The 18030-nt window shown below is 40.3% G+C and overlaps 1 protein-coding gene across 1 annotated transcript; it reads left to right on the top strand.

Moving 5' to 3' along the window:
- Positions 1-1066: 1066 nt before the first annotated feature.
- Positions 1067-17561, top strand: ess2 (ess-2 splicing factor homolog). Its single transcript, XM_003225143.4, has 10 exons — positions 1067-1308; positions 4535-4703; positions 5573-5668; positions 7717-7886; positions 9625-9745; positions 9916-10049; positions 11555-11657; positions 14881-14990; positions 15217-15332; positions 16947-17561. The coding sequence occupies exons 1-10, from the start codon at positions 1183-1185 to the stop codon at positions 17230-17232; spliced, it is 1431 nt and encodes a 476-aa protein (XP_003225191.1). The 5' UTR covers positions 1067-1182; the 3' UTR covers positions 17233-17561.
- Positions 17562-18030: the final 469 nt, after the last annotated feature.

Here is an 18030-nt window from a genome sequence, read left to right as displayed (position 1 = left end):
CATGCCCAGAACAGTACAATATAGCAAAATATAAAACAACATATCACAATACAATTAAACAATACAATAAATAATCATATACACTGCAACACAAAATCTATATATATATAGAGACACTTAATTAAAACTTGGGGTGAGAACACTTAATTAAAACTTGGGGTGAGAAAAGGATAAGAATATAATCACGGAGACCAGGGACATAAGATAAAAACAATCTAGAGGGTAGATGATGGGGGAGTAACAAAAGAAGTGTGTAATAGTTACTCTCCGAAAGCACATTGGAAAAGCCAGGTTTTTAAATCTTTCCTATAATAATAATAATAAGATCAGAGTGAAAAATAATAGAGAAAAATAATAAATATACCATATATTCTCGAGTATAAGCTGACCCAAATATAAGCCAACCAGGACCCTCACCCGAGTATAAGCCGAGGGGGTCTTTTCTGTCTTAAAAAAAGGCTGAAAAACTAGGCTTATACTCGAGTATATACAGTATATATATATATATATATATATATATATATAATCATTCTATTATTATTCTATTATTATTGTAGTATATTATTATATTATTACTATTATATTATTATTATATTATTCATTATTCATGACTACATTGAAACTACAACCGAGAGAAATCTGCGTGGAAATTGCAAGAGGTACCATAGATCGTTGTGCATGGAAATAATGATAGTAAATAGTTTTTGATTTATTAAATACAGTCATATATTACAATTATATATTTTTGTTATTTAAACTATACATATTGTGAAATTATGGTTTTTTTCTCAAAGTGACACACCACCCAAGTCATGCTAGGTTTTTTTGTTGAATTTTGACACACCAAGTGCAAAAGGTTGCCCTATGGTTTACTAAGGTGCAATTCACAACGTGGTCTCTGGAGGGCGGCAAAGAGCATTGCATTGCATTGCATTGCATTCTCGCTGCGTCCACTGGGGGCCAGGCCCAAAGCAACCCGGAAATCGGGGCGCACGCGTCATTCTCACCTCAGTGTAGCTCTACGGGCAAGCGACCAATCCGCAAAAGAAACAAAACAGTGGGGGAGCCATTTCCGTTTCCGCCGCCGTCCATTGCGGAAGTGCTTTCGCACTGCGGCCTGGTTTGGGACGGGGCAGAGCCTCGGGCTGCGTTGCTAGGGGCAACGTCGAGGCCTAGTCGGCCATGGAGAAGCCGGGGGCTTTAGTGCCGGTCCAGGCCGAGGCCCGCGCCGTCGTGGCGGTGAAGGAGGCCGACCCTGGGCCTCCCAAGAGCGGCAAGAGGGTCCTGGACGAAGACAGCTACATCCAGGTGAGCGGAGGAGGCCCGGGGCCTCGCTTACACCGTAGCTTGAAACCACTTTCACAATCCTGCCTCCCCAAACCACACATCCCAGGATCCATAGTTTTTAAAGTGGGTTAAATCTACAGTGTAGATGCGCCCCCAAGGACTGTTATACCATTGATGTCCCACTTTCTTCTCTTAATGAAACTCAGGGCCCTTCCACACAGCCCTATAACCCAGAATATCAAGGCAGATGATCCACACTCCTGGGATGATGATGATAATAATACAGTAGAGTCTCACTTATCCAACATTCTGGATTATCCAACGCATTTTTGTAGTCAATGTTTTCAATACATCGTGATATTTTGGTGCTAAATTCGTAAATACAGTAATTACTACATAGCATTACTGCGTATTGAACTACTTTTTCTGCCAAATTTGTTGTCTAACATGATGTTTTGGTGCTTAATTTGTAAAATCATAACCTAATTTAATGATTAATAGGCTTTTCCTTAATGCCTCCTTATTATCCAACATATTCGCTTATCCAACATTCTGCCGGCCTGTTTATGTTGGATAAGTGAGACTCTACTGTAATAATAATAACTTTATTTTTCTACCCCGCCACCATCTCCCGGCAGGGACTCGGGGCGGCTACATGGCTCAGAAGCCCGAAATACAAAACAATAAATCAGTTAAAACACATTGCAATACAAACACAGTAAAATCAGCAGTTAAACAAATAATAATAATAAAACTGCAAAAGGCCACCCTACTGGGATCTGCGCGCATCATCCGAAAATACATCACACAGTCCTAGACACTTGGGAAGTGTTCGACTTGTGATTTTGTGATATGAAATCCAGCATGTCTATCTTGTTTGCTGTGTCATACAATAACATAATAATAATAATAATAATAATAATAATACCCTGTTTCCCTGAAAATAAGACATCCCCAAAAAATAAGACCTAGTAGAAGTTTTGCTGAATTGCTAAATATAAGGCCTCCCCCAAAAGTAAGACCTAGCAAAGTTTTTGTTTGGAAGCATGCCCAGCACCTGCCAAACAGAACACCAGAGCATGCAGGATTGATACATGTACATACTATAGAGTGTTGTACATGGAAATAATGGTAGTAACAAGAAATTCTTGATAGGATTCACAGTTTGTCTGGTTATACTGGTTTATGATGACAACTACTGTACAGTATATAATAAATGTTCTTTTTTTTGTTCAACAATAAATGTGAATTTTTCTTCATGGAAAAATAAGACATCCCCTGAAAATAAGACCTAGCACATCCTTGGAAGCAAAAATTAATATAAGACACTGTCTTATTTTCGGGGAAACACGGTAGTACATCACACAGTTCTAGACACTTGGGAAGTGTTCAACTTGTGATTTTGTGATATGAAATCCAGCATATCTATCTTGTTTGCTGTGTCATACAATAACATAATAATAATAATAATAATAATAATAATAATAATAATAATAATAGTACATCACACAGTCCTAGACACTTGGGAAGTGTTCAACTTGTGATTTTGTGATACGAAATCCAGCATATCTATCTTGTTTCCTGTGTCATACAATGTTGTATAATAATAATAATGATAAAACTTTATTTATACCCCGCCACTATCTCCCCACAGGGACTTGGGGCGGCTCACATTGTTACAAAAGTAACAACACAAATACATTAGCACAATATACAAAGGTTAAAACACAATAAGGTAAGAAAACAAAAGTTAACACAACAGTAATAATATCAAACAACTACCAATAAAATTCAGTCAAACTTCATAGTTGGGGGGATTGCAGCAGCAATATAAAGATAGAATCATTAGATTAAAATACCCAGATAAGAGGGACGTAGTAAAATTCAGAATAGAATTATAATGAGGGTGGTCAACCAATGGCAAAACAGTTACCTTAACAAAAATGATACAGTAACATATAAATCAATTAAAAATAAAATCAGTTAAAATAAAATAAAATGGGCCACCAGGTTGGTGGAGGGGTTGGCATGGCGGGGCCACCAAAACTAAGGTGCAATTATATAGTTCTAAAGTGCTTTGGGTCAAAGGACAAAGTGTAAACATTCCTGGACCGAAGGGGTGGGAGACGGATGGGCAATTTGTTATGAGAAAAGGGACCTGAGCGAAGGAAGGTGTATTGATCTGACTTTTGGACGTGGGGATATAGGGCTGTGTGGAAAGGCTCTATGTAACCCGAGTTGTGGAGCCCTCGGTGGTGCAGTGGGTTAAAGCCTTGTGACTTGAAGGTTGGGCTGCCAGGTTCAAATCCAACCCGGGGAGAGCGTGGATGAGCTCCATCTGTCAGCTCCAGCTCCATGCGGGGACATAAAAGAAGCCTCCCACAAGGGTGGTAAAAACATCAAAACACCCGGGCGTCCCCTGGGCAATGTCCAATTCTCTCACACCAAAAGCGACTTGCAGTTTCTCAAGTCACTCCTGACACGAAAAATAAAACCTGATTTGTGGCTAAGTTTGAACCCGGATCTGTCCAATTCTTCATCTTGATTTCGTATCAAAAGCATTGCATAAATTGGTATAAAACTGATTTTAAAAAAATAGAAGGAGTACAAGTGGCTAAATATCTTTTAACCAAAAACTGGCAACAGTGATCGCATTGTCTGTAGCCTCAAACAATTCTTTCTCTGAAAACAGAGGAATTCCAGACATGAATCAATCAGGGGCAGCTAACACCTCCGAACAAAGGATTCCCCCAGGCAGGAATGAAGCTTGCAAGGCCATTAATGCTAATCAAGGTGATTAAATACAACACTCACACTGGCTTCCAACAGACAAGAGTTCTTTCTCCCAACCTGGTCCTTCCACAGATATATAAACCTCCCTTGCTTAGTTTTCCAACAGACCTCACAACCTCTGAGGATGTCTGTCATAGATGTGGTGAAACGTCAGGAGAGAATGCTTCTGGAACATGGCCAGACAGCCCAGATAATGCACAACAACCCAGTAATTCCAGTCATGAAAGCCTTCAACACAAATTCTTCCTCTGTACATGAGGCAGGACACTGAGGACAAGCATACAGATGCGGAGTTGTCTGCTCTGCTCCACAGTTACACAACACATTGCTTGAAAGCTTGGCAGTTCTAGCTTTACGTATTACTTATGGTCTTCTCATTAGCTACTTAAAACCTGCAGCTTCCATGCTTCCTAATTGTATCAGAAACCCAAATTGTGAACTCCTGTCTTTGTAGAGCCTGGAGAAAATCATCCAAAGGGATTTCTTCCCTGATGTGGAGAAGCTCCGAGCTCAAAAGGACTACCTGGAGGCCGAAGAGAGCGGCGACTTGGAGAAAATGAGGCAGATCGCCATCAAATTTGGCTCTTCCCTGGGCAAGTCGTCCAAAGACACACCGGCGCCATGTAAGAATTGGGGCATTCAGACCCAATTGTGGTTGATGCTTGCAAATTTCTTGAACATATCATTCCTTGCTAATTTTACCCTAAAGCGCATTTTTATGAGACATTTCTGTTCATAAACCTGTATTGGTGCATATGGTTTAGAAAATTAGCATCAGGTGACAGGATATTCTGGCATCTTCCCACGAAATACGCGCCATGAAGTTGGACACTTTAGTTGCTCTGAATTCGATGCAGATTTCTCAAATCTGTTGTGCCTTGCGTATGACTCCAGCCTATATGATAGCTGTTCTATTTCATGACTTAAATTTTGCAAGCACAAAGGGTTTTCATGAGTGAAAACCAATATTTAACTCAAAACGCAGATGTCTATAATCTACAGTGAAACGTAAAAAGGAAAGTATGGTATATAATGTGTGAATACTACGTTGGTAATGTAATATTATTTTCTATATAAACAACTTTTAGTGGCACTTGTTATACAAGCTACAAAATTATATACCATTATTATATACCATACTTTCCTTTTTACGTTTCACTGAAAAACCAATATTTGTCAGGTTATGGCATAGAAATCTTACATTTTCCATTCCCATGAATTTTTCCTGATATCTTGCTGGTTACTTAAAATAATAATAATAATATTAAAATTATTATTAAATATTTATACCCCGCTTTTCTCCCCATGGGGACTCAAGGTGGCTATGTCTTTGTTTAGCTCCTTCCGCCCATTCATGATAAGCCGATACGAATTTGTGGTTGGTGCCATAAAAACACAATGTCTCTCAGGAGAGAAAAGGGTGATGGTGTGTATTGCTAAAGTATTCCTAACTTCTGCACATTTCCCTTTTTTTGAAAACCTTTTTGAACAGATGTTACTCCAGCAACATTTGAAACGCCAGAGGTTCACCCTGGGGACCCGGCTATATTGAACAAGCCCAAAGTGCCAGTGAAGACTCGGGAGGAAGGTAAGGGACATGGGTTGCTCAAATTGTTGTTTTCCCACTGAGAATGATGTGATTCCTTCTACTAATTCCCAATGTTGAAAGGGAACTGAAGGATAGGGTGTGTGTGTTTGCATGGAAAAGATTCCAGATAGCATCCTTGGTATAGAAGTCAGACCTTAAGCAGTTTGTTAGGCTGCATCTTCCCCTCTCAGGCTTTATCTGAGAGTTGATAAACATAAGAAATAACTTTAAAAAAAACTATTTTTTCAATAGAGTTACAAGCTTGTTAGATGTAGGGAATGCTGTGGATGTAGGATATAAAGTGTCAAGAATATGGCCAAGCTGGGTTTGTTTAGCCTGCAGAAGAGAAGGTTGAGAGGAGACATACCGTATATACTCGAGTATAAGCCGACCCGAATATAAGCTGAGGCACCTAATTTTACCACAAAAATACTGGGAAAACATTGACTCAAGTATAAGCCAGGAGTGGTAAATTTCAGAAATAAAAATAGATACCAATACAATTACATTAACTGAGGCATCAGTAGGTTAAATGTTTTTGAATATTAACATAAAGCTCAAATTTGAGATAAGACTGTCCAACTCTGATTAAATCATTATTTTCATCTTCTTCAATGTAAATGTGCTTATGTATCCTTTTAATAATAATAGAGTGAAATAATAAATGTAATAATAATAATAATAAATGCAGTAAAATAATAAATGTAATAATAATAATAATAAATGCAGTAAAATAATAAATGTAATAATAGAGTAAAATAATAAATGTATTAATAATAATAAAAATAGAGTAAAATAAATGTAAAAGTAACAACAATAATAGAGTAAAATAATAAATGTAATAATAATAATTAATAGAGTAAAATAATAAATGTAACAATAGAGTCTCACTTATCCAACATAAACGGGCCGTCAGAACGTTGGATAAGCAAATGTGTTGGATAACAAGGAGGGATTAAGGAAAAGCTTTAATCAAATTAGGTTATGGTTTTACAAATTAGGCACCAAAACATCATGTTATACAACAAATTTGACAGAAAAAGTCATTCAATACTCAGTAATGCTGTGTAGTAATTACTGTATTTATGAATTTAGCACCAAAATATCATGATATATTGAAAACATTGACTACAAAAATGCGTTGGATAATCCAGAACGTTGGATAAGCGAGTGTTGGATAAGTGAGACTCTACTGTAATTATAAATGCAGTAAAATAATAAATGTAATAATAGAGTAAAATAATGTATTAATTTTTTTTTCGTGTCAGGAGCAACAGGAGTTGCTTCTGGAGTGAGAGAATTAGCCGTCTGCCAGGACGTTGCCCAGGGGACGCCTGGATGTTTTGATGTTTTACCATCCTTGTGGGAGGCTTCTCTCATGTCCCCGCATGGAGCTGGAGCTGATAGAGGGAGCTCATCCGCGCTCTCCCCGGGTGGGATTCGAACCTGGCAGCCTTAGGTCAGCAACCCAACCTTCGGTCACAAGGCTTTTATCCCCTAGGCCACCTGAGGCTATATAATATATAATAATAAAAATAGAGTAAAATAAATGTAAAAGTAACAACAATAATAGAGTAAAATAATAAATGTAATAATACCAATAATAATAGAGAAAAATAATAAATGTACCATATATTCTCAAGTATAAGCTGACCCAAATATAAGCCAACCAGGACCCTCACCCAAGTATAAGCCGGGCTGAAAGAGGGCTGAAAAACTAGGCTTATACTCGAGTATATACAGTAATTGTCATGTTTAAATATCTTGAGGAAGAAGGAGCAGGCTTGTTTTCTGCTGCCCTGGAGTCTAAGGCTCAATGGAGCCATGGGTTCAAATTATAGGAAAGGAGATTCCACTTGAACGTTAGGAGGAACAACTTGACTGTAAGGGGAGCTGTTCAACAGTGGAACTCTCTGCCTTGGAGTCTGGTGGAGGCTCCTTCTTTGAAAGCGTTGAAGCAGAGGTTGAGTGGCCATCTCTTGGGGGTGCTTTGATTGTGCTTTTCTTACATGGCAGAAGGCGGATTCTGTGATTCCTCTTTCCTGCAGGGGAAGCCGGGGAAGAAGACAGTAAAGGTGTCCTGCCCAGCCTAGACACTTTCCTGGCCAAGCACACCAGCGAGGATAATGCGTCCTTTGAGCAGATCATGGAAGTAGCCGAAGAGAAGGAGAAAGCGAGGCACTCGTGGCTGTACGAAGCCGAAGAGGAGTTTGCCCAGGTGAGGAAGCAGTTTGTCTTTCTAATCTCTTAAAAGGCTTTGTCCTCCATTGCTCACGCCACAGAGAAGTTGTTTTTCAGAGTACTTCCCATTCAGAAGGAGAGCTTTTGAACTTGGTCTCTTCTGAGCAAGAGTCCCTGAACAAGGGCTTGAAGTATATATTTTGTTTTTCTCACAACATCTAAAATACTGTTTAAAGGTGTGTGAAAAGATAGTGAAGATATATATCTATATCTATCTATCTATCTGGGGCCTCTGGTGGCACAGTGTGTTAAAGTGCTGAGCTGCTGAACTTGCGGACCAAAAGGTCCCAGGTTCAAATCCCGGGAGCGGAATGAGCGCCCGCTGTTAGCCCCAGCTCCTGCCAACCTAGCAGTTTGAAAACATGCAAATATGAGTAGATCAATAGGTACAGCTCCGGTGAGAAGTTAACGGCGCTCCATGCAGTCATGCTGGCCACATGACCTTGGAGGTGTCTACGGACAACGCCGGCTCTTGGGCTTAGAAATGGAGATGAGCACCAACCCCTATCTAATCTATCTATCTATCTAGATCTAGACAGATATTTATAGATATACAGTAGAGTCTCACTTATCCAACGTTCTGGATTATCCAACGCATTTTTGTAGTCAATGTTTTCAATGCATTGTGATATTTTGGTGCTAAATTCGTAAATACAGTAATTACTACATAGCATTAATGTGTAATGAACTACTTTTTCTGTAAAATTTGTTGTATAACATGATATTTTGGTGCTTAATTTGTAAAATCATAACCTATTTTGATGTTTAATAGGCTTTTACTTAATCTCTCCTTATTATCCAACATATTTGCTTATCCAACGTTCTGCCGGCCCGTTTATGTTGAATAAGTGAGACTCTACTGTATATAGATATATATGTGTGTGTGTGTATGTATGTATATATACACACACACACACATATATACACACACAAAAGTAGGTCTAGGTTAGGCCATCACAGTGCTCCGTGTCTGGATTGGGTGTTACCTATGTGGACCTTCTTTGCGTTCAACACTGTCTTGAATTAAAATGGGATAAATATGTAATTGATCATTATTTGTGGGGCAGGGGAGTGTGTTCTCTGCACACAAAAAATCTAAAGTATTTTTTATGATTGATTTTATTAAGACAGATTAAAACAAAATGATGCAAACATACACAAACAAAAAAATAAAAATACTTTTTCTAGAATAATAATACTGTAGAGTCTCACCAACATAAACGGGCCGGCAGAACGTTGGATAAGTGAATATGTTGGATAATAAGGAGGGATTAGGGGAAAAGCCTATTAAACATCAAATTAGTTTATGATTTTACAAATTCAGCAACAAAACATCATATTAGACAACAAATTTGACAGAAAAAGTAGTTCAATACGCAGTAATGCTATGTAGTAATTACCTTTTTACGAATTTAGCACCAAAATATCACGATGTATTAAAAACATTGAGTACAAAAATGCGTTGGATAATCCAGAACATTGGATAAGTGAGACTCTACTGTACATTGTAAACATCAAGGAAACAATAACTATAAACAATCTTATGTTATCTAATCTAAGGGCTTTAAATTCTCTTCTTTGGTGGTTATATTCTCTCAGCTTTCTACACCCGTTTAGTGAAAAGGAACCATTGGTACATCCTTTTCCCACATAATAACAAAGCACCAGTGATGGAGATTTGGCCCCATGTCTTAACATTTCAATGTCTCTTTCAGCGGCATCAAGAACAGCTGGCCCTTCCCTCCACAGAAGAGCAGCAGGCCCTGACTTATGGGAAAGCTGGAGTCGAGACATGGGAATATAAAGCAAAGAATTCCCTGATGTACTACCCACCAGGTGAGGCAAGCAGGGACAACAGGTGTCTCCAGTGAAAGCTGGGAATGATTAGTAAAGGACACACATAAGGGACAGAAGGTGCCTGTTTGTTCCTTTCCATCTTTGGAATCTGTAGGGTCTCCTTCCGTTCTCATTATGGGGAGTATGTTGTGACCTGTTTGTCTTTGCAGGCGTTCCCGATGAGGAAGACGTCTTTAAAAAGCCGCGCGAAGTGGTCCACCAAAACACCCGCTTCCTGAAAGATCCGTTCAGCCAAGCAGTGAGCAAAACCCAGCTCCAGCAGGCAGCTGCCCTCAATGCTCAGGTGGGAGCAAGAAAGTGGACTTGGACCAAACAGGCCTTTCATGTGTCGGTTTTGCTAGTTTGGTTCCCATGTTTCCCAGATTTCCAAATGGAGAAACCAAATCATGTCGATGGAGGAAAACCAATCCAATCTAACTAGCTTCTAAACAGAGTTTCTTAAAATCCCGCTGTCTATTAAATACCATTTAAACAGGAGAGAGGCACTGGAGCTAGTCATTTATAATAAAAATAATAAACTTTATTTATATCGCACCACTATCTCCTCGAAGGGACTAGAGGCAGCTTACAAAGGCACTCCAGGGTGCACATATAACATATAGCAGGTAAAAATAGTACATTAAGTATAAAACAAGTAAAATACAATTATAACAACAGGAAGGGCAGGATGTGAGAGATAATCTACATGGTGGGTAATCCAAAGTGATGGGAGTTGTCAATCAATAACATCAGTGCTAAAGAACACGGGGGACTATGTAAAAAAAGTTAGAAGACTGTTGAGGCTTGAGTCTGTTTTGAGTGCAGAAGCCAGTGTTAGGAGATAGAAGACTGTTGAGGCTTGAGTCTGTTTTGAGTGCAGAAGCCAGTGTTAGGAGATAGAAGACTGTTGAGGCTTGAGTCTGTTTTGAGTGCAGAAGCCAGTGTTAGGTTTTAGAAGACGGTTGAGGCTTGAGTCTGTTTTGAGTGCAGAAGCCATTGTTAGGAGTTAGAAGACTGTTGAGGCTTGAGTCTGTTTTGAGTGCAGAAGCCAGTGTTAGGAGTTAGAAGACTGTTGAGGCTTGAGTCTGTTTTGACTGCAGAAGCCAGTGTTAGGAGTTAGAAGACTGTTGAGGCTTGAGTCTGTTTTGAGTGCAGAAGCCAGTGTTAGAAGATGTTAAGACCCGAGTTCCTTGGAAGTAGACTGTTATAAAATAGAGCTGTTCAAAGCAATATAGTTTTGAAGAGACTGTTAGAGATTATAGGTTAAAGATACAAACTGAAACGTTTTAAAGTTTAACCTGACAAGAAATGTACCTGTATCTTTTAAATACATGAAGTTATGTGTAAAACAAATATATTTGTCTACTTGAACCTTTGTGTGCTGAGAGTATTGAATAGAAACAAGATATTTATGCACCCAGTGATCTTCCATTACCCAATAAGCTAAAGCAACACCTCTGAAACTCTGCTCCTCAATAGGTTATGATCCTAACAGGTCATAATCCCCATTAGGTTGTGATCCTAACAGGTCATAACCCAATAGCCCAATATGTAATCTACGTTTTTGATTCTTTCCCCTTAATTTGGACTTAACTGTGTTGATCTGCCTCGGATTTTATGTCTTTCATTTTTCTTCACTGAATAGTGTTTTTCTCCCTCTGATTCTGAGCGACTTTGGATTTTCTAAAGAAATGTCAGAATGTCACACGTCTGTAAAGCATGTTTATCAAATGGTAGGCTCAGCTTTTAAGATCCAGTGTGATGGTTGCTTAGCAATACTCTCTCTCTCTCTCTCTCTGTTAAATTTAGTACAAGCAGGGGAAAGTTGGCCCCGATGGGAAAGAACTCATCCCCCAAGAATCCCCCAAGGTTAATGGCTATGGATTTGTGGCCACCCCGTCCCCTGCGCCAGGTAAGACAAAGACTTGTATATTGCATTAAAAAAGCTCATGTATAATTCTTGAAATTTTAGTCACAAGATCAGCCCAAAACACTGTTGTTGACTTACTCATAAGTCAACGTAAGCACTGTGCTTTAACTCCTATCCAAAAAGGAACTGTCCCCACCTCTTATTATTGTTGATAAGTTTTATTTAGAAAAATGGACACAAAATCCAACAAACAGAAAAAGCATGAATGCAAACCATAAGACAAAACCAATACAAAGACAAAAACAAATGTATATACTCGAGTATAAGCCTAGTTTTTCAGCCCTTTTTTAGGACTGAAAAAAAACCTCCTCGGCTTATACTCGGGTGAGGGTCCTGATGGGCTTATATTCAGGTCAGCTTATACTCAAGTATATATGGTATATTTATTATTTTTCTCTATTATTGGTATTGTTACATTTATTATTTTACTCTATTTTTATTATTATTAATACATTTATTATTTTACTCTATTTATTATTACATTTAGTGTTTCACTCTATTATTATTAAAAGGATACATATGTAGGAGGATATAGATACTGTATATAATTGAGTATAAGCCTAGTTTTTCAGCCCTTTTTTAGGACTGAAAAAAACCCTCCTTGGCTTATCCTCGGGTGAGGGTCCTGGGGGGCTTATATTCAGGTCGGCTTATACTCAAGTATACATGGTATATTTATTATTTTTCTCTATTATTGGTACAGTAGAGTCTCACTTATCCAAGCTAAACAGGCCGGCAGAAGCTTGGATCAGCGAATATCTTGGATAATAAGGAGGGATTAAGGAAAAGCCTATTAAACATCAAATTAGGTTATGATTTTACAAAGTAAGCACCAAAACATCATGCTATACAACAAATTTGACAGAAAAAGCAGTTCAATATGCAGTAATGTTATGTTGTAATTACTGTATTTACGAATTTAGCACCAAAATATCATGATATATTGAAAACATTGACTACAAAAATGGCTTAGATAATCCAGAAGCTTGGATAAGCGAGGCTTGGATAAGTGAGACTCTGCTGTATTGTCACATTTATTATTTTACTCTATTTATTATTACATTTATTATTTTACTGCATTTATTATTATTACTATTACATTTATTATTTCACTCTATTATTATTAAAAGGATACATAAGCACATTTACATTGAAGAAGATGAAAATAATGATTTAATCAGAGTTAACAGTCCTATCTTAAATTACAGTTTGATGTAAAGATTCAAAAACATTTAAACTACTGATGCCTCAATTAATGTAATTTTATTGGTATCTTGGCTTATACTGGAGTCAATGTTTTCCCAGTTTTTTTGTGGTAAAATTAGGTGCCTCGTCTTATATTCGGGTTGGCTTATACTCGAGTATATACGGTACATTTTCCTAATATAAAAAACATACCCTAAACATTGACTACATATAGATCTAAAGTACCCAGTTTAAGGGTTTTACATTTTCTCCTAATGGTTTTATTTCCTCAATTTTCTACAACCAGTAAGAGAAGAAAAACCATTAACACAGCCTTCTGGCTCTCGGAAATTGTCCTCGGTATTTCCTTTTCTTTAGAATCAACTTTGTCTTATGGATCATATTAAAATCTGTAGTTTTGGCCCTAAAACTTGCCCTTCGCTTATATGTGAGTTATTATCATGATAACTGTATCCTCAATTCGCTTCTGACACAGTAAATAAACTTATACATGAGGGCGACCTGTGCATTAGTATATTCGCTAAGTACATAAATAAATGGGATTGCTGTTCAGCAAAGCAGAACTGTTTTGTTAGCAAGCACGGCTAAATGCTCAGCCCCTGAGTACACACACATAATGAGAGCGACACTGCTAATTGAGGCCCTCAATTGGCAGATCAGGTAGATAAAATCCGCCGCCAAAGTTTTGACCAAACGAACGGCACACCGACAGAATCAATATTTACCCGCGATTGTGTTGTTTTATGTCTTAGTGCAGGAGTACTTTAGGGCAAGCTTGTTACGGCAAAGGCAATGTGTGTCCAAGAGATTTCCTTGTTGTCGCAAGGACCCAGGGCACTGCGGCAATGCAGGGATTACCGGGGCGGAGGTAGCGGAGGAAAGCGGAGCTGATCCCCTTGGTTGCGTTTGCTAACCGCTTTCCCCAAATCTCGCTTTTGAAGCATTAATTCCTCTCTGTGGGCTGTGGAAGGGGCCTCTTGGGAGGCGGTGGGCGTCTGAGGCAGAGATAGAACTTATTTTATTCATTTTAATTTATATCCTGCCTTTCTCCAAGGTGACTTTCAAGAAGAGTGTGCAAATGTTCACATTGTGGCCCGACACACTTTAAGCCCCTGCACAGCCGTGTTTCATTTAGACCAGTGATTTCTTAAGTGGGTGCTGGAGCGATCCAGGGGGGTGATGATGGCACCTATTCGGACACAGGGGCGGGGCCAGAGGAGGGGCGGGGCCTCTTCCCAAGTGCTGGAGACAGGGCTGAGCACCTGAGGCTCCTGTTAGTTCACACAGGGGGCGGAGCTAGAGGAGTGGGTGTGGCTTCTTCCCAAGAGCCCAAGACAGGGCTGAGAATCTATACCTCTCCTGAGGCGCTTGTTGGGACACAGAGAACGGAGCTAGGGAAGGGGGCGGGGCCTCCTTCCAAGAGCCCGAGACAGGGCTGAGCCTCTATATCTCTCCTGAGGCTCTTGTTGGGACAGAGGGCAGAGCTAGGAAACGAGGCAGGGCCTCCATCCAAGAGCCTGAGACAGGGCTGAGCCTCTATACCTCTCCGGGGCTAGGGGTGGGGGCGGGCCTCTTCCTAAGAGTGCGAGACAGGGCTGAGCCTCTATATACCTTCCCTGAGGCGCTTGTTAGAACACGGGGGCGGGTTATAGAGGTTCAGCCCCGTCAGGCACTTGGGAAGAGGCCCCACCACCTCCTCTAGCCCTGCCCCATGTGTCCTGGAAGGCGCCACAGGACAGGGATAGATGCTCAGCCCTGACTCAGAGCTCGTAACTCCGCCCATTTGTGGCCCGGCCCACCTCCTGTCGCAGCCCTGCATCTTGGACTAGGGGAGAGACTCAGCCCCACCCTCTTGAGCAGGAGCCCCGCCCACCCCTCTAAGCCACGCCCACCCCTTTCCAGGGGGCGCTGAGTCATATTTTTTTCTGGAAAGGGGGTGGCAGGCCAAATAAGTTTGGGAACCACTGATTTAGATTGACTTGTACAACTCTCTCCATAGGTGTGAATGACTCTCCTCTGATGACTTGGGGGGAAATAGAAAGCACCCCTTTGCGGCTCGAAGGCTCCGACACACCTTACGTGGACAGGACCCCCGGACCAGCATTCAAGGTATTGGACAGTTCTCCTGTGAAGCTGGGGTTTAGCTTGTCCTTAAGGTACAACAAAACTATTCTCCCCTCTTCTGTTACTCTCCAGATGTTTTGGGATCCAGAATTCCCATTACAGTGAAACACATTCAGAGTGCACCTTTTTGGGGACTGTTGTTCTCAAGTGACATAATGCAAAATATTTCTCCGAAATTCACTGGCCCCCAACCTGACTCTTGTCTTTGTAGATTCTGGAGCCTGGCCGCAGAGAGAGGCTTGGGCTGAAGATGGCCAATGAGGCAGCCGCAAAAAACCGGGCAAAGAAGCAGGAAGCGTTACGGAGAGTCACCGAGAACCTGGCCAGGTGAGCGAGGTTTTCCTTCTTGTCAGGCGAAAGAAATGGCAGCTTGCAAAAAGAAAACTCTGAACTCTGAGAGCTGTTTAGTTACGTTTCGTTTTGAAATTGCCAGTTCATAAGGAGCTGGCGGTAACGGACATAGATCAGAAGCAGATTTGTTCATCTCAGTCACACGTTTTATGGACATGATACAGTAATTGGAGATGCTGGACTCCAATCCCTGTATTCCTTGTCATTAGACATCATAACGGAGACATGAGAGAAGCCTCCCAGCTCCCGGGGGAGCTTCTCTGTAGACGGCCAATTCTTTCACACCAGAAGCCACTTGCAGTATGTTCTCAAGTCACTGCTGACACGATAAAAAAGACATAACTAGAGCTGATGGGAGTTGAGATATAGAAACATTTGAAAGGCTGCAGTTTGTTCTGTTTAGTCAGGAGAGTGGGATTTGAATTGAGATACAAGGCTTGTGGATCTGATTTCTATTGGGCAAAAACTAAAGCGCACTGACTACGATATTTTTAAAAAACACTATAATTGGTCCTCTGTATCCATTGATTCTCTGTCCATGGATTCAGTGGCCCTTCAAATGCAAACATAAGGCTGATTTGGCCCTCTAAGAAAATGAAATTGTCAGCCTCTGAAATGGTTCTTTATCCAAGCTCTAGCGGTTTGTCTAACCCAGTGATGGCGAACCTATGACACGCGTGTCAGCACTGACATGTCTAGCCATTTTTGCTGACACACGGTGGTCACCTCTTGGGTTGTTAAGTGTTTTCTGGCCAAATTTGGTGTCATTTCATCCAGTTGTTTTTTTGTTTACTCCATCCTACAAATGAACAGTACATTTATATAGATTATTATTATATCCCATTATTATATTATCCTGTTCATATATTTTATATCGTTATATTATATTATATTATATCATTCTTTTATTATTCTATTATTATTGTAGTATAATATATTATTACTATTATATTATATTATTCATTATTCATGACTATATTGAAACTAGAATAGAGAGAAATCAAGTGTGGAAACTTTGTGAAGCTTAAAATGCAAGAAGTACCATAGATTGTTGTACATGGAATTAATGGTAGTAAATAGTTTTTGATTTATGAAATACAGTTATATATTACAATTATACATTTTTGTTATTTAAACTACAGTAGAATCTCACTTATCCAACACTCACTTATCCAACGTTCTGGATTATCCAACGCATTTTTGTAGTCAATGTTTTCAATATATCGTGATATTTTGATGCTAAATTCGTAAATACAGTAATTACTACATAGCATTATTGCATATTGAACTACTTTTTCTATCAAATTTGTTGTAGAACATGATGTTTTGGTGCTTAATTTGTAAAATCACAACCTAATTTAATGTTTAATAGGCTTTTCCTTAACCTCTCCTTACTATCCAACATATTCGCTTATCCAACGTTCTTCCGGCCCGTTTATGTTGGATAAGTGAGACTCTACTGTATACATATTGTGAAATTATGGTTTTTTTCTCAAAGTGTCACACCACCCAAGTCATGCTAGGTTTTTTGACGAAGGTTGCCCATCACTGGCCTAACCTAAAGTATGTGTGTGCTATTTTTAATTTCAGCCTCACTCCTAAAGGACTCAGCCCAGCTATGTCTCCGGCCCTGCAGCGCTTGGTCAACAGGACTGCCAGCAAATTCACCGACAAAGCTCTCCGGGCCAGCTACACCCCTTCCCCGGCCCACTTAGGCACCCCGGGCTACAAGACCCCAGCGGGCGGCCCCCAGACGCCCACCGTCACCCCCACGCCCCGGACACTCTCCCAGACACCGGTGAACCAGGATCCGGCCTCAATCACAGACAACCTGCTGCAGCTCCCAAAGAGGCGCAAAGCGTCGGACTTCTTCTAAGCCCTGCGGTCGCTCGTGGGGTCCCGCGGAGCTGGTGAGACTCAGCCGGAGGAGTTGGCCTCTCTACACAGGTTTATCTGCCATCTAATCCTGTGTTGTGGTGGCAGAAGTAGCCTTTACTGAGCACAACTCAAGCTCCTTGTATCCCGGGCGTTGCTGACACCAGGCAAGAAAAGACTAGAGCTGCCGTATTGTTGGGCCCTTGGATGCATTCTGAATTGTTTTGGATGGCTGCGGCAGCGTTTGGACGCCAATCTGACTCAATGGCAGGTCTTTTTTATTTATTGATCACCGAAAGCCTTTGAATAAAGGCCTGGCAAAGATTTGAATTCAATGGTTCTGCTGGGTTACTGAAAGAGAAATGAATGTACAGGAAACAATTTGGGAGTGAAACATTTCGCGTATGCAGGGAATGGCTTTTGGGCTGTTGCGATGGCATGGATCCCGACTGACCTTCCCTTTAATCGTAAACTGTGTCTCAAAAGAGAACATTGATAAATCAATGGGATAAAGAGGTTTCTGTTATCCTCAGAATTAAAGAAAAATAGGGCAGATATGTCTACGGGCAAGTGTGTTTGGCATCCGGACTGCCAAGTACCTGTTGGAGTTGCAGTTTAACAAGGTCATAAGTTGCCCAGCATGGTAAAAGCCCAATATGTCACGACCAAAAAGTAGGACTCATGTAGCCAAGCAATACCAGAGAGTGATCAAGGGGGAAAAAGTGATTTGTGAGAAGCAACACACAAGCTGGGGAGAGAGGGGCTGCAGAAGTTTGCTTCTGTCAGAGCCTACTGGGAA

This window comes from Anolis carolinensis, chromosome X, assembly GCF_035594765.1.
Source record: "Anolis carolinensis isolate JA03-04 chromosome X, rAnoCar3.1.pri, whole genome shotgun sequence".
Lineage (NCBI taxonomy): Eukaryota > Metazoa > Chordata > Lepidosauria > Squamata > Dactyloidae > Anolis > Anolis carolinensis.
This window is presented reverse-complemented; position numbering and strand designations above follow the sequence as displayed.